At 39.9% G+C, this 20,433-nt stretch overlaps 1 protein-coding gene across 5 annotated transcripts in view; it reads right to left on the bottom strand.

The window, feature by feature from the left end:
• MAST4 (microtubule associated serine/threonine kinase family member 4) overlaps positions 1 to 20,433 on the bottom strand; it is a 291,542-nt gene that overhangs the window by 132,145 nt on the left and 138,964 nt on the right. For 2 of the 5 annotated variants that reach the window (XM_054809946.1, XM_054809947.1), the window contains exon 1: positions 2,811 to 2,907. The exons of 2 other annotated variants lie outside the window; for them this stretch is intronic. In XM_054809946.1, the coding sequence (XP_054665921.1) occupies positions 2,811 to 2,857 (47 nt within the window). In that variant the 5' untranslated portion in view covers positions 2,858 to 2,907. Of the gene's footprint in view, positions 1 to 2,810; positions 2,908 to 20,433 lie in introns of those variants that run through there. One more of the 5 variants, XM_054809952.1, reaches the window with a different exon arrangement.

Here is a 20,433-nt window from a genome sequence, read left to right as displayed (position 1 = left end):
TTTCCACTGCAGGTCTGCTGCAGCAGAGCCGGCAGTTCATCCCTGTTTGCTTGCGCATCCCCTTTTTGTTTGTCTGTTGGTGTGGCGCAGCCTGGGGAACTCTCCTGTGCTGTACTGTCAGGGCTCACAAGAACTGCTGCTCCTGGGGGCGCACAAAGGAAGAGATGAATACAGGTAATGCAGACAGCAACTGACCAAGGGGAGCTCACACTGATGAAAAGAGAATCCAGGTGGAGGGAGAAGGAGAACTGGCACCCGCTGCAGCAAGGAGAGAGCACAGGGACTGCTATGGAGTAACAACTGGGGGCAAGGAACCTACTGAAGCCAGAGTACTGAAAAGGAGAGGTGAAAAGCAGGTCTGGCACTGAATGAGAAGAATACATTAACTTCAGCCCCCAGAATTATATTCCTGAGTCACTTTGCCGTGAACAAACCCCAGTGACCCGGAGTGGCAAAGCAGATTTCCATCCCTCCCTCTAGTGGATAGCACATGCACAGCAGTTGGAAGTCCTACACCTGCTAGTAGATACTCATCTTCCTCCTCATTCTCATTTCTGTAACACGTCGGAGTCTCAGTGATGGAGCAGACTCTCGGGGCATTCAATATCAGATGTGTTTGTACTATGGATCTATAAATTCCCACTGAGTTATGACACTGGAGTGTCAATCCAGTTCTTCTATAGAACTTGCCTTTCAGCTTTGCTTTTTTAAGACCTACAAAAAACCTGTTAAAAGAAATTATCACAGTGCATATGCACGAGGCTGACAAGCAGCCTTAATTCTTACATTTACTAAATTTGGAATGCATCATTTTGTATCCTTAATATTCTTTGAAAGAGCTTTCTGCAAGTAATGAATATAAAGTAGACAGACTGTACTAATTTCTCAGAGAGACAACATAATTCTAGTCCCAACATTTGAACTGTACTGAAAGAAAATTCATGAGAATCAGTGTGCAAAGAATGTTTTAAGGAGTAAGTTGGATTTTTTTCCCCCCCCAGATATGTGCTTTTATAAATGATTGAAAATAAGAATTTGGGAGACATGACTGACGTCTGCATTGACTCAACTTCTGAAATCATGAGAGATCAACTCCATGGAAATCATTAAATGCCAGCAACCAAAATATGATACTTTCTTTACTCTACAAGTAAATTAAGTTAGAAAGTAGGAAGTGTGATGGCAAAAGAAAGTCTAATATATGGAAAAATTAAATATATCCAGACAACATTCTAGCAAAAACAACGATCAATGCTGAATTTAAAATATAATTATTAATTTTATCAGTATTAAATATTGTCAAAATATGGCAAAGCAAGTGTAATTATGTCAGGTTACCAGGAAAAAGGAAGAAGCAGTAAATGATTACCTCATGTTACAAAAACACACACAGACTTTGAAAAAACAGTAAGATGAATCATTTTTTGTCCTTTGCAGTTAGTGATGTTATTCTCATATGATGATTATATAATTCAGTGAAGACTGATTTAAAAATATTTAAATTGCTACATCTCAAAAGGAGTATAATTATCAATTATTCATGGAAACCATTTTAATGAGCTCCCTGATAAGACCCCCTCCTCCAAAACTCCTGAAAAATTAACAATGCTTTTTTTTCCCCCCCCCAGAAAAAAATCTAGAGCTTAGTCTGCTCACAGCTAATACACACTGCTCTCAGCAGATGCCAGACAGATGCGGAATTTCTCTCAGACATTCCACAAACGTAGTTCTGGGGAACCCAATATAACATCTACACTTGTTCCTTGGAATAAAGTGCTCTGTCACCTTCATGTGATTATTAGAATAAATTATTTGCTATGCTGCACACTTACCTATAGCCCTCTCTTTAAAACATGGCAGATGTCAGAGATAATAATACCTATCATAGCTAAATAACTTTACTGCAGGCATCTGCAGCGTTCAGGGTTTGGTTATTTTCCTCCATGAAGAACGGGGAAGTCCCAGGGAACACTAAAGGATCTGACGTAACCGTTATCTACCTAGATAAAATTAGCAAGTTCTCATGGCGACTATTACATGCATATGTACATGCCTGACATGTCAACATAGACTGTAGGTATGTATGTATAGAAATAAATATTTGGCTTTGACTAACAAATTTTGGGTAAACATACACTGGCATTTATGCATAAAAGACTATACTAACTATCACTAGACATTAAAATGACATATTTTCATGTAGTTACTCTCTAAATAGCTGAAAGCACAGAAATGAGTTAATCAGTTTTAAGCAAGTACCAAGTAAACATACCGCTAAATTAGGTAAACATACTTACTGCAGAGACTATCAGGAATCCTCCAGAATGTCAATACAGTTCATTAGTGTAGTTACGTATGTAAACACATCTCTTTCCTGATGGATTTTCACGAACAGCATTTCTATAATGCTTTAATCTCTCGCAGCGCTCTCTATTATTCAGCAGAGATAGAGGCCTTTCTAAAAGGCAGCACCGGGATAAACAAACAGTAACCGGCTGCTGGAGAGAAAGACAGACACCATGGCCTACTGACAGATTCTTCCCCTATGAGCTGACAGGATGCTCCATGCACTGAGATTCAGTAACTTGAAATACGCAGAAATGCTTTCTTTCCAAGTGTACTGCAATATCCCGGCTCCGGGCTCGCACATTTGCTGAAGCCAACTGCAACGCATTTAAAATGTGTTCCTTCAACCTGGAGCCGCAGTGCTCCCAGACTGTCAGCACAAACGTATGTTAAACAGCTCCTGGTTGCACGAAAGCCGGCATCATGCAGAAACCATTAAAATATTAAAGACAGACAATACTTACTCCAAGGTCAGCCCTGGAATTTGTAGCCTTTCCCGCTGGGCTTTCATTGCTGTTATGTGTTACCACACTCTATTGTAATCATGACACACGTTCACTGGCAGCATTCTGGCGATGACAGCCAAAATGAGCCACTGTAAAGGAATGGCCTAACGATCTCTTAGGGGCGGGGGGAGGACCGCAAGTTTGGGTCCTTCCACCTCTAGCTGTCACGAAGAGCTGCCGGCTGCCTCTCTCAGGTTAGCGGCAGCGCACGCCGCGCCGCTTTTGTGAAGCGAACGGCGCCTTCAGTTGTGCACGTCAAGTAATTCATCCCTGGTATTCTGCAGCGGCAGCCGCCGCGCCGACACACGCACACACACGTTGCGCCTTGGAGGATGGAGAGGTCCCCCTCACTACGCCAGCCCACAGCGCAAAAAAAAGCCTCTGTGCTTAAGACAGTTTCTGTCAGCAAATGTCAAACATTCACCACCCCCTCTGATCCTGCCGAATAGGATTTAGCCATCTTGTCTAAGTCACATTATCCCTTTCCTTGGTAAACAGACAGGCAGTTTCTGCAGTAATAGAACAGCAAAGCACTGAATGAAAAACAGGCTCTTCTCCTTTAACAGCGAAAATTAATGGCCAAGGCATTTGAAGAACCAATATATTCTTGTAACACTGAGGTTAATACAAAAGGAAAAGTTATCACTCGGTCCTGCCATGATTGCATTTGTATTTTAAAGGGAAATAATCCTAGATTTTTTTATCAAGGGTGAGAGCCAGACCTAGAAATTGCAGAAAAGTGTATCAATTTCAGGTTTAAAAGTAACTTCACTTACAAGTAAACCAGTATACAGCAGTTTATAAAGACTGTTTCAGATCCGTGCTGCTGTGTAGGATGCTAGTTTTAATTTAATTATATTCCTTTTTTAACGTACTCTTAGTCTGAGGTTATCCTTTTAATAAATAAATATTGTGAATTGTTCCATGAGAACTAGCATTTTTTTAATGCTCTATAAAACACCACAAAAAGCAAAGGCACTGTGCAAGTACTTATTTTTAGTAATTTAAGAGCTAGGGTATTTTATCTCATCCACATAGTTTTCCTGGGGAATTCTTAATTTGTACCTCTTGTACAATATGATAATGTCAGGCACATGATTTTATTTTTTGCCAGAGCTCTGGCCCTGCTCTGGACATGGATAACTTCTACAGACTAGTTAAAGCACAGGATCAAATGAAACTGGTGCTTTTTGGGTCCCTGGCTCCTTTTTGGAAGAAATTAGTGAGTTCACAGGTACAGAACCATGGGTTTCAGAGACACAGGGAAATCTCCTGCTATGGAAACTTCTGAACTGGATTTGGTGAACTAGATTGCTCTTTCAACCACACAGAAGAAAATAATTACTAAATTATCTTTTCTTTCTCCTACATATTTCAATTGGAAAGAATTTTCAATTTAAGTTATGCATTACCTAGAGCCTTCATTTACAGATACTGAAAACAAAATTGAAGGATACACAGAACTATGCATTTGAATTTCTAAAACCTAACAGACATCTGGAGTCTGATTACTAAGCTGAGGCTCAGCAAGCATTACTAAGCCAAGCATCCTGTAAGTAAGCTTTCTAAGGGAGTTCTAAATTCTCCTACCTCCCAAAAGAAAGAGAAAGGACTAGGAACTAAGGGGTTAAATTCAAGATCACAAACTGCAATGGGTGAATTCAGATTTGCAAGGGCACACAGATCAGTTAGATGCCCAACTCTGATGGGTACTTTAAAAATATATTCTTCAAATTTTACTCAGACCACAGCAAAACATAAATTTTTTGAAGATATTCTCAAACGTGAAAAAAGAGTACAAGAATCAACTGACTCATAGTCAAACAGCTCCAACACTGAAACTATCAGGTGAAGCTGTCCATGCTCACAGGTTTTTTCACGATTGAGTTTGGAGGCAACCATTTAGAAGTAGAAATATAACAAGAGAGAAGCAAGAGTGTGGGGCACGACTACACTCACAGGTCCCTGGCTCTCCTCAGCTGCCAAGAACAGGCAGCTCCCTATTCTCGTTGCTCAGCACCTCTCAAACCAAGCTCTGTTCCCACAAAATTCCTCTGATAAAATCTCTGTTGTACCTAAGGCTCCTTCAGCTGCTGAAAAGTCCTGTTTGTGATGGAGACAGAAAATTTCAACAGGTAAATTGTGACTGTGTGCACACCACACATGTACACATTTCTGTAAGCCTTAGATAACGTTCAAAGAGCTTAACTTTGTGCCTACTAATCTTTAGTTAGGTACTTCATCCTGTTACCTATGTACATATATGCACACACATGTAACACCAAAGTACTTAATTTTTGTTGTATAAAGCTGTTAAAGTTTCACTGAAGGCACAGAGAGTAGGAAAGCATAAAACCCCCAGGAGGACAGCCAGCTCCACTGAATCAAGACAGGACCACAATTATTTCATACTCAAACCAACAAAAGGACTAGCTCAGAAGAAGGTGTGCTTCCTTCAAAAGCACAATACAAGTTTTACACATTACTCTAATAAGGCAAATTTTAAGACTGGGGTGAAAGAAAGAGAAAAGTCCACAGTCAAGCTGCTTTTTTTTCCCCTACTGTTGATGCAGTGCAACAATGAAAAACATGCAGAACAGTCTGACACCAAATGCCGCTTTAGTGTGAAACATTACAATTAGGCAGCAGGCACATTTTACCTGCAGGAGGACAAGACTCCCAGCTTGTCTTGTCTAAAGGAGAATGAGTTGGACTGGCAATTGGACACAGCAGCTTAAACATAAGCAACTGCATGTAAGGGTTATTTTGAGTCTGTGATAAATCAATGTCTTTCCTGAGCTAATTCATGCAGGCACTTCACATCACATTAATGGTAAATTATTCTGAGCTGTAGGTTGACTTTGAAAATTCTTCTTCTATGCATTCTGCCTTATTCAAACAGAAGTTTAGAAAATCATGATTTACTCAAAAAGAGAGACGAATACATAGCAGGAGATCAAATTCTCCCCACTGTTAGAGTCTTACAGGTTTTGCAGGAGTAAATATGAACTGTTTCACATATCCGGGGGCAAAAAATAACAACAGTTTAATTAGATGCAGCCTTCCAAATGAAAGCTGACTTGAGTTTGAACAAAACAATTGTTTTCTCTTAATTTCAGATCACTTAGGAATCATCCCACCAACATACAGTTGAGGAAGCAAGTGGAACTTAAAAAGGAGCCTCATTGTACCACAAAAGAGAAATATCATTAATTTAAAGTAACTGTAGTTTATTCCTAGGATAAATAACACTCATTATACTTGCAAAGGCTACAGCAAGGTCACTGTCTCAAAGGTAGTGATTTAACAGTTTTCTTCATCTTTGGCATCCTCCACAAAATAAGTGTCATGAGTGCTGCTTTATTGATAAAACCAATGCCATTAGTTTAACACAGCTTTATTATCATAAAATATTAAATTACCATAAAAACTGCAGTATGTGTGGTAAATAAAGTGTTTAATTTATCACTTAAGAGATTTTAAGTTGAAAACTACAGCACTCGCAAGCTAAAATGCTTGGATGTTCACCTTGGGGCTCTATTGTATTATGGCTACTGGAAGAAATCATTCACTCTTGTTAAAAAGCAGCTTTGTTTCAGCAGAAGGATACTTCTACTAGCAATATGACAAAGACCAGAAACATTCACTCTTAGTACTATATATAACAGATGATTTTGGTACCTAAAACTAAAAAAAAAAAAACCCCCAAACAAACAAACAACCAGCAGCTATTTCAGGTTTGTACATCACATTCTTCTAACACTATGATGGTCTAGAAGTATCAGACAAAGCAAAGGGTAAGTAATGCTATACACAGCTGAGGGAGACAAGAAAACAAGGAAAACGTTATTCCACGAGAGAAACTAGTTAGATCAAGCAGGACTTCACCTTGTGTAAAACTTCCTTGAACATATTCTGGTTTTTCCCCCATCATGCCAATCCCCAGAGCAGCACCAAGCATCCTCTGCTCTGGTTCATGCCCCTTTTAATATCACACACACTAATCTGCAATTTAAAGTGTTCTTTTTATCTAGATTAACCTGAAAATACTGATAAATTTTGCCTATCTAGACAACTTCTATAGAGAAAATTTCTCATCCGGAGAGATCTCAAAAAGTCATGAACAACACTGAAGAACTTTAAGAATTTTATTCCTTTGCAAATGTAAACCCAGGTCTCCTCTTAGTTCTAGAGTTGAAAGGCATATTTAAAAAGTGAAATATAAGAATACATGGCTCAAGTTAGGCATTTAAATCCTTACTGAGGTCTCTCTGAGTAATCTCAGACATCTGGTAAAAACCAAGCAAACCCAGCAAAGCACAGTGAAATGTTTTATTTCCTTGAAAAACAAACCTGAAACTTTTCTTCCATACCACAGTTAAGCAATTTAATATTCTCTGCTTTCAAGGCCCCCTTCTTCCACAGATGTTGACTATGCTTCCTTTTTCCCTTAAATGACGGTAACACACAATAATGCCATTAACAGTGCAGGTGCCTCTGGCTTTCGTTAGTCTTTATCATTTAACAGCAATTACACAGAGATAATAAACAAGTCAGTGCATCTTTTGGTTCTGCATGCACTCTTGGCTAATATTTTTTCGAAAGGTACTCAAGAGTTAGTAATTAACTCTCAAAGAACAAAGGACAACAGACTCCTCCTTTCTGTGACAGTCCTTAAACCAAAGATAATTTAATCTCAATTTCTATCATCTAATCTGCTTAGCAAACCCATTCAGACATTTCTGCAATCATCTTGGCATTCACCATTGCTACTTAGTGCCTGGTCCCTTCTTCCTCATGAGGAGGAAAATGAGTACACCTTAGAGATAGAATTAATTTTGCTCACTGCAGCTTAGTAATACAGTCTGTAATTCTACAAGTGATTGAGAGGCCTAAGAATAGCTTCAAAAAGTCATAATGACAGAAACAAATGATTGCATTGAATTCTATCCCTGTGACCATCTATCCAGTCCGTGTCCTCCTAGAAGGTCTATCAGACAAGCACTTGTGATTAGTAGTTCTGAACTGCAATCATAGTCCCAATAAAGTAATCTCTAAGCAAAAGGCACCTGTGTCACAATTACTAGCAACACTCATCTGTGAAAGTCAGCTGCACACACTAAGTGACTAGGTATTCAAGTCACCACATGAGAGTTACAGATTTCTAACTGAAAAGTGTTACTCAGGAACAATTTTTTCCTCAGTTTAGTACTGCACAACCTGTAAGGATGTGCAAACATTAGCAACGTGTATATATACATATGTATATACATATGCACGCATATATGTGCATCTACATATATGCTCGGGGTTTTTTTTAGGAGCACTGTCTCCAGCATGTGATAACTTTGCATCCTCTCATGCCAATCAGGAAATTTAAGATCCCAGGATCTACTGTTAAATAAACAGTAGGTCACCATGAGGCCAGAGCAGCTCTCAACAGATCAGCTTCTAGTATCCCTGCTTATTCAACTGTCTGCCTTTTCCTGCTACATTAAAAACTTAGCTTTGTGAAATTGTCTCAGGTGAGCAGGTAAGTAATTTTACCAGACTAAATGTTCAAACTTGAGACACTGCAGAATTCTCTAGCAGGTGGAAAGCAAAGCTATAAATCTGAGAACATTCAAGATCCTACCAGCTGCTATACTGGTAACACTGCAGTTTCAAAAGAAGTTCTAACAGGAACAATGCAGCAGCAGCAGCGTGCAACGCTGCTTCTTGGCATCAGTGAGAAGCAAAACACAGCACTAAAAAAATGGGCTAAAAAAATAAGCCCAACCTCTTTTTTTGTATTCTTTCCAACACAGCATGTCTAGGCACATTATTAAGCATCCACAAAAGAAGTCTGACACATCAATCTACCAGTTTGTTACTTCTGGCTGAAGTCAACAGACTGACCAACATAATGAGTATAAAACAAATCTCATGCTTCAGCTATCTGCTGGAAAGGATCAAGAAGTATTCTTCTTATTGATAGTATAACTGGGAGTTTATTCTGGGTTGTTTTGTTATTTACCACATGCTTTCTCCAGAAGTATCTGAGATATTGCTTCCTTAGCTGTGGCCTACCAGATGGTGAAAGGAATCCTTTTTCTTAGATCCCTGTCTTGTACGTCTTGCTCATAAGATCAGACTCAAAATAAATTGCCCAATTTGCAATGGCAAGGAATTTTTCATTTTGGTCAGGTTATACGAGGAAGAGGAGAGGGGCTGTGTCCCATTTGTTTCTGTGGGAAAGGGAGGAGAAGTGGGTGAAGATGATGGAAGCTCAGTTTGCACAACAGGCTCAGCATGGCAAGGTGAAATAAATTCCTTGTCACTGCAGGACAGTGGTTAGACTTTGGTATAACCTGCACGTTCCTTGGTTACCTGTGTTCAATATTATGTCAGCCCACAGCACTATAAACTCACAGGATAGGGGGATGACTGTTTGGTAGCCCACAACAGAAAGCCATACTAGATGACCCCTTCCAGCCTTAAGTTCTGCAAGTATCAGCTTCATGGATCTACTGACATTTACAGCCATAGCCATACATCTGACACAGGTAAGCAATTTACAATAATGCATTTTATTACTGTGTCACTGGAGTACACAGTAAAACCCCAAGTGGTCTTAGAAGACACTTTGCCAGAGCCTATTTAGAGCTGTAATTCTTACTAATCTGCAAGGAATTTGTTTTTACATTATAGTTTTAAAAAGCACTCTATTAAATTCAAATTATTTTTAATAACTTTTAATAAATGAATTGCATATTCTGCTGGTAACACTACAGTATCAATTATACTACTAAAAAAAGGAATAGATCAGAAGAACATGTTTATTAGCAATGTCAATTAACCATTAAAAATAACAGAACTGGTGTGTAGGCCTCTGGTAAGTTAACCCAGCAACTGGCTGTCACATGAAACATCTTAACTAAAAACACTGATTCTAAAACATTGTGGACAGAAGGAATTAATAATGTGTACCAGCCCAGACCTGGCAAAATCTCTCCACAACCTCACTCACTCCCACTCCTCCACAGGGAGTTGTGACAGTTCTGAGATTTTCCCTGCAGCCAGAATAGCCTCCTCGCATGCAGAGGCAGATGATTATAAGTTAAAGTGAGGCTAATGCTGGCTGGTTGTGCAACATTGAGAGCTCAGAAGACAGATAAAAATGAAGGTTTCTGGCCAAGACGTGAAAAACAGAAGCTCTCTATTCTTTGTTTAAGTATCATTTGGATTGTTATTAGAGATGACAGCAAAAAACCAGCAAGATGTGCCATCTAATGCCACGTATTTATTTAGCCTTCCTCATATTCCACCAGTCTCTCATCTCCCTTTCTTAGGCAGCATCATTTTTGCACCTGCCTGTGAAAGCTCCAAAATAACATTCCATACAAAATTGAAAGCTCAACCAATACAATGGCACACTTTTTGTCAATTTTTTTTCTTCTGGAAAACTCCCAGAGTAGCTACTTCAGATTTAGACAACCTCCTACTGTATTTCATATACTGTAAGAATTAAGAAAAATCCTAACCTGTAATTAGAAAGCAATAAAAATAGCTCAACTAATACAGTCTCTTGTTGACAGACATCAAGCTAATATCAAAGCCATAAAAAGCTTGAGAAATAAGGCTTTAACAATAATTATGGTCTCAATCTGCACTGCCTTTCAATACAAAAGAAACAGCATTAAAAATCATAGGCAAAAATAGATCTACTTCTTGAAGAGTTCTATATGACATAGGATTTAAACAGTTGGGTTTTTTTAATTTCAAGAGCCTTGTTAAGCAGGAATAACCCAAACCTAGGCTCTTAATGAGCATGTTTATCTGGTCTTTATTTAAGCTGTATTTCAGGGCTAATTGATGCCATTTAACTTTCCTGTATTTATTTTTCCATCAAAAGAAATATACTGAAAACATAAAAAAATCTTCTGTCAAATAGTTTTGTAAGATTGTGATGGTATCTGAGTATCATCTTCAAAAAATTAAAGCACAAATAAGAAATTTCATGATTCTATGATCCACCTACAGCCCTTCTCCCAAAACTCTACACTTGTATCAACAACTAATACTAGACAGTTACTAACCTCTGTTTTGGGTAACTGATTGATAACTGATTCCTTACTAAGGCCCCATCATAGACACAGACACATATATGCCTGCAAAAGCTTCTCCTCAACAGCTCCATAAGGCTACCACATGTATGCCTGAATTATTTTTTTTTAAATACACCTCCTGGTTCTCTCTAGATAGTCATTAGACAAATGGGGGTAGGCAAGTGCTCTGAACAGAGGTAAGCAGCAGAAATAGAACAGTCTTTCACAAAAAAAAAATCTCAGCAAGTTTCAAGTCTGTTGTCTTTTTTTTAATCTGTCTTATGCTTATGTAAAGCCTTATACACATTTGCACAGGGAATTTTGTCATTACAGAGAAGCACAAATGAATAATGTTGTCTGTTATGACACAGTATTTTCTTCCACAAAAACAGATACTTAAAATAAGGCATCAAGTTTCAGCAGAAAGCTTTGGCAATTAATCCCATGAAAGTAATAATACATTATAAAGAGAGCTAGAAGGAAGTCAAGAGATCATCTTCTCCTTCCACATGAGAGGTCCATTATACCTATATTACCCCAATTACTCCAACCAGCTGTTTGTCTCATCTGATAGCGATTCCACAACACTCAGATGCTCCACTCCTCTGCTTCACTATTCAGAGACAGTAAATGTTTCAATGGTGTTAACCCGAATCCCCCTTGTTCCAATTTAAACACATTATGTCTTGCTTTACACCCCAATAACACAGAAAACACTTCTTTCCTACTCATGGCAGATGTTCCACACACTTGAAGACTTTCACGATCACCCCTCAGCCTTCCCTTCTCTAGAGTAAATAACCCCCGCTTGGTAAATATTTTCCCATAGATCATGTCAAGTTTTCAAAGCAGCTGACAGCTGTCATTTGTTCTCCAGCTGATCCATCTCAACACACAGCAGTCAAACCTAAATGCAGCACTCCAGCATAAGGCCCCGTAATTTCAGTGTGAGGTAGAGTAATGCTGCATGCCTGGCAGCTCAAAACATCAGCTTCCCAGGATGATGCACCCTCTCCCCCCCATCTTTCTTCCCCTCCAACAGCATCACGCTGTGGAACCATTATACATCTCAGATCCTATTCTGCAAACTGACACCGATCCAAGTATCCTGCATCCAAAAAGCTGAATATTTTCCGCTGAAGAAATCTCCAGCTTGTCCTATTTTACTTGGGTTTTTTTCGACAGGTTGTCAGAATGATTTTGAAACCCCATACTGTTCTTCAATATACTTGCGTTCTTCCCAGCTTGTTGTCTGGTGCAAACTTAGTAAATACCGTCTATTCCATCATCTAGGTCACTAATGAAAAATAATGACTGAAGTCAGTCATCCAGGTTTCTTACCCCTGCAGCCCAGTGTAGTTTCCTGCTTATTGTATCTACCCTACATGCAATACAGCAAAAGGTTGTCAAAAGTGACAATATACCCACCTCGCACTCTCCCTCCTCCAAGACAGATTTGTTGGTATGGCTTACTGGCAAAACTTGGCTAAAAAAACCAAAACAAAGCTCAAATTTATAGAGCAGTAATCTAAAAGCTTTCTGGATTTAGATATATATTCTTGGTACTTCTGACAGACCAATTTCAACCACAGAAACAGCCACATTTTTAAATGTAAATGAAAACATTTGAATTGACTCCTAGCAGAATTTAGGAGAGAAGCATCCACAAAGCATGACAACAATCTATAAAAAACCCCCTACTTTTCAGCAGCATCCCAACAATACTAAGAAGAATCACAGAGTAGTTGAGGCTAGGTCTCAAGGCCATATCCACACACAGACGTAGAACGTGCCTGGTTTAATCCCATTTCCATCACATGCTGCGTTTAAGTGGGATGTGTGTCTAGTCGCCTAACTGCAAAAGAGAACCATGTAGCAGAGGGGGAAAAAGCATTCCCAATGTCTATGTTCCCTGCACAACCTTTAAAGGCACAGGTGAGCTCTTCCATTCAGGCTAGAACAGAGATAACTTGTTTCCAGTGGCATGCTCAGCCCCATGTTAGGGACACCTGGGAGAGGATGTTTGTCTCAAATGCTATGCTTGCCTTCACTGTCTAGGGGCATGACCACACTAAACATGCATGAGTGAAGCCACCGGGCTATGAGAAAATGTGATTATATTCAATTACACTGCCTTTTGCACTGTGGCAACCAACACACAATGAATATAAAGAGATTCTCAAAACCTGTGTCACCTTTTAGACTTGTCACTCACTCCCCCTGTGGCAGTTATCTGCCATCACTTTCTGGCAAGCATGGCTATGTTATGGATCGCTTATCCCCAGTACTCCTTCTGACCTTTTCACAAGCCTGTGAGAGCTGTCACAACACACCTCAGTAAATCTCACAGGTCTAAGCTTGACTGGCTTGCTGGGAAAAAAACATGACAGAGAAGCAGAAACACTACAGCATTTGGGAAAAAGGACAAGAGGACAGAGATGGCAAAGAAGAGCACATGGATGGCAGGAAAGTATGCTAATGCCAGGTTAGCTGCTGCCACGACTAAGGGAGCAAAGACTTGTACAGGACTAGAGAGGCAGAACTGGCTGATCAGCCCTCACAGAACAGAAAGGTTATCCTGCCAAAGCAGCATTTTCCTTCTCTAAACCTACAAGAGAAGAGCTCTCTGTCCTGCTGCTGTCCATCCCCCCTTCCCTTTTCAGTCCACCACAGAAGCCACCCACACTTTTGCCTGAAGTAACCTATTCCATTTCTGCAACCTCCAGTCTCAGTGAGCCACCAACACCGCCCCAAGCACTGCTTATGCTTTCTGCCCCTCATTTTAGTCTCAGGAGTCATCACCCATTCTCCCATACACAAAGCACTTGGCAACCAGGTTCTTGGTATGCTTATCCCTATATGAAAATTACATTCACAGAGCAAGTCCTGCAAGCCTAAACCTGGCTCAGGATTCCTGCCCAGCTCTCCACCACTCTATCCCAGAGAACACACCTGCCAGGAGAGTGCTCGGCTTTAGGCAAAGGCTGAAAACACAAATGGACGGAAAACCTCCAGCAAAACAGAAGTGTGTCATGAACTGCATTCAGTCAACAAAACTTTGTGAGAGGGTAAACATGACCCATAACTCCCATGGGGAGAGGGAAGCACATACTATGATGTAGGGAAGTTAACAGGGTCCAGAAGTTTTAGGCAGAGACAGAAGTGGTGGTAGAGGCAAAAATGGCCACAGCAATAAACATTATGCAGTATGTTCACAAGGGACTAACGAACAAGAAACAGCCAATGTGACCTAACTATGGAGCAGGCACCACTCCCAGCCATGGACAACAGAGGCCCTGATAGTCAGCAGAGGTTGTCTCTTGCTGCCACACTGCACTCTGGCTGCTTTAAAACTTAAAAGCCTGTCCATGGACCATGGACACACATTCCTTCCCAAGATGAAACCAGCCTTCCTCCTCCTCCAACTCTTCCTGCAGCTGTCTCACCCACTGCTGCCAAGGACTATAGCACAAAGCCTTCAGAGGAAGATGTGTCAGGATTGTTAGCATCTCCTAGTTCATTCAAGGTCTCTGCCAGTGAGGACATGCCTGCTTTGCTGCTCCTCCAAGATCCAGCTGTGTCCCTGGTCCTCCAGAAGGAAGCGTTCATCTTCTGAAGTTTTATCTCACTGTTAGTCCCTCTCACACCCAGCAACAACCTCCCGATACTGACACTGCAGTAGCTTTTACTCTTCTCATGGCATAGGTTAACCAGCAGAACCTATTCCTCAGGGAACCAAGCTGGCATTTTTATCAGGGCAAAGGATTGCTGGAAGGATAGTTGTAAGAAGAAAAGGAGAAAGAAAGGGAGACAATCATGAAAAACTAAAAGGTTGAGAAAGGGGCTTATCATGGGGAGACTGACACAGCAGGTAGGTTGGGTATAAAAAGAGTAGCGGATACAAAAGCTTAGTGAAAGAGGAAGGTGAGAGCCAAGAAGGATTGTGGGTCATGGACGACAGCCAATACGAAGGCACAGATGCCATCCAGCTCTTGGCACAGCAAAGGAAGGACATGAGTACGTCACACGAACTCAGTGGTCCAAGAGTATTTTCCTGACACACTTGTGCTCTGTACACACTCATTGTTTGGTGCCTTACTTCCCCATTGGGGTAGGAGTATGTCAGATTAACAGCCTGCAGAGGATCTTCCATTTGGCTTCATCCAAAACAAGTCTCTAGGGTGCATTTAACAGAACAGTAGAGTATCAGAAAATGTAGTTGTACACTACTGCAAACTAAGAGGCTAATATTAGAAAGTATCTACACAGCTACTTTTTCAGGTGGTCTTTCCAATATTTTTATCCCAAGCTATGCAACAACTAGGATCAAGCCCTTGACTTGGCGTTCCGGGGGGAGCCAGCACATGGCAGCACGTTTCATTTGCTCCTCAGAAGACACAGAAGCATTCTGCATATACAGGAGTTTCCCAAATGCTTTATGCCAAGGCATATAATACTGTAGTAGTCCAGCTGAATGACAAAGAAACTGCAGATAACAAATACATGAATATCCTTTATGATAAACAACAGTACTTGTTTAGAATACTGACAGTAATACAAAATGTTCAAAATGGCATTTCACAGGGCCGGGGCGGGGGGAGTGAGACTTCCCTCTTCCTCTAAAAGAAAACAGAAGTGGCTCATTGGGATTTCATGATCCTGACATCTCTAGAAAGTCAGCCTATACTTTACATAATGGAATAGCAATAATACTGAAAATTTCAAGGCGAAAAATCTGTAATGCCAAAAGATGCAAGGCAGGCAGATCCCTGATATTCAGCAACTGCCTCTTCTATCAGCAGATATTTAGAATAGAGGTGATGTTATTTCTACCAGAGGAATGAATAAATTGTGCAGAAACCCGAGTGCTTCTTTCTTTAAAATAAACCCAAACATTTATTTGTAGGTTATACCTCACCTTTAATCTCCACCAAAACAACAACAACAAAAAAACCAAACAAAAAATCCACAAAAAAATCCCACCCAACCCTCTAACCTTAGAATTAAGTAGAGCACAGGTTCATCAAACAATCATGTGATCTCCCCAGAGCCCCACCATGACCCCGATCCTACACAGGCTAAATATGTGCAAGCTAGAAATTGCACAGCCTCAGAAAGCTCTCTCTGTAGATTAAGAGATTATTCAAATCTTACTAGCATCAGTGCCAAAAAAAAAAATCAATTCATCAATATGGCATAGAGCAGCCTGAATCATGCAGTTCATGGGGACATTATAACTCCTTTGCGGCAAAGAATTCTTTCTGACAAACTTCAAATTTTCCTTAACTGAGGAAAATTGAACTTCCCAAAATTAATGTCACTGAGGAAAAAAAAAAACAACAAACAATGAACAATAATGTTTCACTATGTCACATTTTCAAGGTTTACTATTTGAAATTCAAGCTGTGCTAACTAGCAGTGATTACCCATATGATGATGTTCTGCCAGTAAGTACTTTCTCAGGCAACAGAACAAAACAGGTGGTTATATGGCCATTTGTTCTTTTTGTGTATGTCATACAATTTTGAAGTTTTACTAGAACAAATATCAAAGAGAAATAATTTTACTTACAATGCAACTTCTGTTCACAGAACAAACAAAAGGACACAGCCAATGCTAATTTAAAAATAATTACAGCAAGTATCTTTCCAAATGCATCTATCATATTTGTTACTGAAAGTCAGAATTTAAGCACATAATTATTGTGCTCACAAACTAAGTACTCCTAGATTGCAACCTGCTGCTCAAAGATTACTACTCCCTTGCCTCAGCTGCTCACATTTCTAGCCATTAAATTCCCCTAGCATTTTCCCCTCTGCTCTTGCTATATGCTTTGCTGCTTCTACACCTGCAGAAACACTGCAACCACCACAAACAGCCGGTTCAACTGGTAATGCAGGATACAAGAGCAGAACCAACAGAAACAGAGCAGTTCCTTGAAAAAGGCCTCAGGGGAATGGACTGTCCCATGGGAAGAGCAAGAACAGTAGGTTAGCCAATTTGTCAGACCTCCATCCCATTACTCTTTTTTGCCTCATCTTGTCAGTTTCAGTATCCAAGTTTTAGTAGCAAACTGATGAGGTCTTTTCTACTGCTATTTTCTGGTAGAGATTCAATTATTTTAGCACCTCAGCACCTGCCTTCACATCACCAGCAATCCATTAGCCATGAGATCTGGCCCTCAAACATCTAGGCTGAACCTCATGTGCTATAAAAGAATTACTTGCTTGTATACAAATACTTTAAGTATTAAAAAAGTAATATAAATTCTTCTACTGCAAAAATATTTTTTGATTTAGACAAAGCACGGAGGCACCCAGATACTTGATTTTCTTTGCTCTCTCCAAGAATCATGTGATTCCGCCCCCCCCAAAAAAAATTCTGCAACATTCCTACAGGACCACAACTTGACCCTAGAGGCTGATTTCATTTTGGTTTTTCCCTGTGCTTAAATCTGATCACAATTTTGATAAAGAATTACTTATTTTTCATTCTTGACCCTATTCTGTCCTTGCCTACGTAGCTGAAACAACAGGGCATCATACACCCAGAGCACTGTGGAGAAGCATGGTGCCTCATCAAGCACGGGTCAGGTGATAATTTACACTTACACCACAGTACTCAGATTAACAGTGGATAAACATCACATTAACACAATTAAGCTTTTAAAACCTGAACGCTTCATTTTCTGGACATCTATCCTCCAGGTAGCCATGTTATTTCAATAAATTTTGTGATGTCCTGGGCCTCGTAAACATATCTATGTGATTAAAGAATATAACGGGCAATGCTGCATGAACATATGTACCATTAATACAACAAATAATAGTTTTAAAATACACAAAAAAGTCATCACTACCTTTTTTGCATGTATAAATAAAAATTGTGTGCATGTACACAAACACATGAGCATGAATTTACCAGTAACAAGGTTTTCACAGCTTTAAAATACCCTCAAGCAGCGTATACATCTTTCACTGACAAGAGACATGATGAATTACATTAAAACGGATTGCTCCTTTCTCTAACATGTGACATGATACACCAGAAAGAGAGGACATTATTGTGTAAAACCCACACATACACTAGTAAAACATGAGTCAAGAAACAACATGCAGAGATAAGTAAAACTATTACAATTGGTACAAATGAAGCAGGGATGCAAATGTGTGTGTGAAAGCAACAAAAGAAACAACAGAACAAGATTAAACAGAATGGCCTATACTGATAGCCAAAGACACAACTAACAGCACTAAAATACCAAGGGATGTGTTGTTTACATCAAAATCAGGCCTGTGCTCCCTGAAGCACAAAGGATTCGTGGGCAGAAGACCCTGTGCTGACAACAGGAAGATGGCAACAAGGCTACACAGCACGCTGCACATGCCATTACTCTTCCCGTTAGCCCAACGCAACTTTAAAACAAGGAAACACAGACAACGGGCAGCAGACTTGCATTCAATTTATGGAGGCTGAAGTAAGCAACATTGTGAAGGAAATGGATCATGCTATGGTAACTGCTGGCTCCTAAAGCATACAAAAAACACGGTCAAAAAACCAAGTTTTTCATTGTCAATCACAAGGAACTCAAGAGATGTGATGAGGATTCAACAGCTGGTACCCCTTGTCCCCCATGCCATACACAAGTGACCTGTCTAGACACACAGACTTTCTGAAGTATTTGAATTCCTTGTTCAGAATTTGCATCAAAACCTCAATAAAGCATACATTAAATAGGTTTAGAGTTCATAGGTCTCAAGAAAAGTTGTCAGTGGAGAAATCTCCTTTGTATAAAAGAGGTGGGTTTTATTTTTTTATGAGTTCATAAGATTTTATGATCTTGCCTGATGCTATTCAGCATTTTCATCAGTAATAAGGAAATCAGATTTAAAGTCACTGCTCTAAGTTCAAAGGTGAAACACTGAAGAAATTATAAATATTGAAGACAACAAGGTTGTCACGTACAAAGCTATCTGTATCTCTCAGCTCCTTTAACCAAAATGCATTTTAATGACAAATGCGATGTTAAGCATCTAGAAATTTAAGAGTGTCTGCTGCACTTAGGAAGCCACCGCTAAGAAAAATAATAGCAGTGCTTAGAAAACATTGTTTTCCCAGTGTGTTGCTGTGACAAAAGGTGCTGACAGAAATGGTAACACAGAGCTATAAAGGGGATATAGGATATTTATATCTACCTGTAGCATGAGCAAAACATCACAAAACTAGACTTGAAGGAAAAAAATTTCCCTCAATGACAGCAGTAGAAAAACATTGAAATTAAAGACTTGAATCTACTCAGTTTGTCAGAAAGACAGAAAGGAGGTTATTGAGCACCACACAGTATACCAACTGTAGCATACTGCCACCAAGGAGAAAAACAGCTAAATGAGCATGCTCTCATTTAATATAAGCACATACAGAAATAAGTGCTACTAACAATGCTAAAGCACATGCATCTTAAGAATCAAACATGGGCTACAGAGAGTATGCATCTGACCACAATCCATCCATATTAGAATTGAGAGATCTATTACCTGGCAACAATAATTAATCTACTCTACTTTCCAAATTTAAGGTAACAGTAATCTCCCAAATAAATTAAGACAAAAAAGTGACTAGTTTTCTTTTCATGATTAATGGTTTGTTGTTTATTACAAAGGTACAAGATGAATATATTGGACACAATCATTTGAAAGTCCAAAGCAGAGCTTCAGCTTACTTTAAACTCAGATGAAGCTAAAGGAAGGGGATAAAACGGAAATGAAAATTAAATGGAAGAAAAAATAGCTGGTTCTATTTTCAAGGCTCTAAAGTGTAAGACTTTGTGCTGGTTTTGGCTGGGGTAGAGTTAATTTCCTTCATAGCAGCTAGTATGAGGCTATGGTGTGGATTTGTGCTGGAAACAGCACTGATAACACAGGGATGTTTTCGTTACTGCTGAGGGGTGCTTACACAGAGCCAAGGCCTTTTCTGCTCCTCACACCACCCCACCAGCAAGTGGGCTGGGGGTGCACAAGAAGCTGTGAGGGTGACACAGCCAGGACAGCTGACCTCAACTGACCAAAGGGATATTCCGTACCATATGATGTCACGTTCAGCCTATAAAGCTGGGGGAAGAAGGAAGCAGCGGGATAATGTTCGGAGTGATGGCATTTGTCTTCCCCAAGTCACTGTTACATGTGATGGAGCCCTGCTTTCCTGGGGATGGCTGAACACCTGCCTGCCCATGGGAAGTGAGGAATGAATTCCTTGTTTTGCTCTGCTTGTGTGCGTGGCTTTTGCTTTACCTGTTAAACTGCCTTTATCTCAGCCCGCGAGATTTCTCACTTTTACTCTTCCAATTCTCTCCCCTATCCCATCAGGGGGGAAACAAGTGAGCAGCTGCATGGTGCTTAGCTGCCGACAGGAGTTAAACCAGAACACACCATCTCAACTCTACCCACATCTTCCACTCCTTCCAGAAAAGTCTTCTGTCTTTGACATAGTTTAATAGT

The sequence above is a fragment of the Grus americana genome, chromosome Z (assembly GCF_028858705.1).
Source record: "Grus americana isolate bGruAme1 chromosome Z, bGruAme1.mat, whole genome shotgun sequence".
Classification (NCBI taxonomy): domain Eukaryota; kingdom Metazoa; phylum Chordata; class Aves; order Gruiformes; family Gruidae; genus Grus; species Grus americana.
Note: the sequence above shows the minus strand (reverse complement) of the source record. Positions and strands in the feature narration are given on the sequence as shown.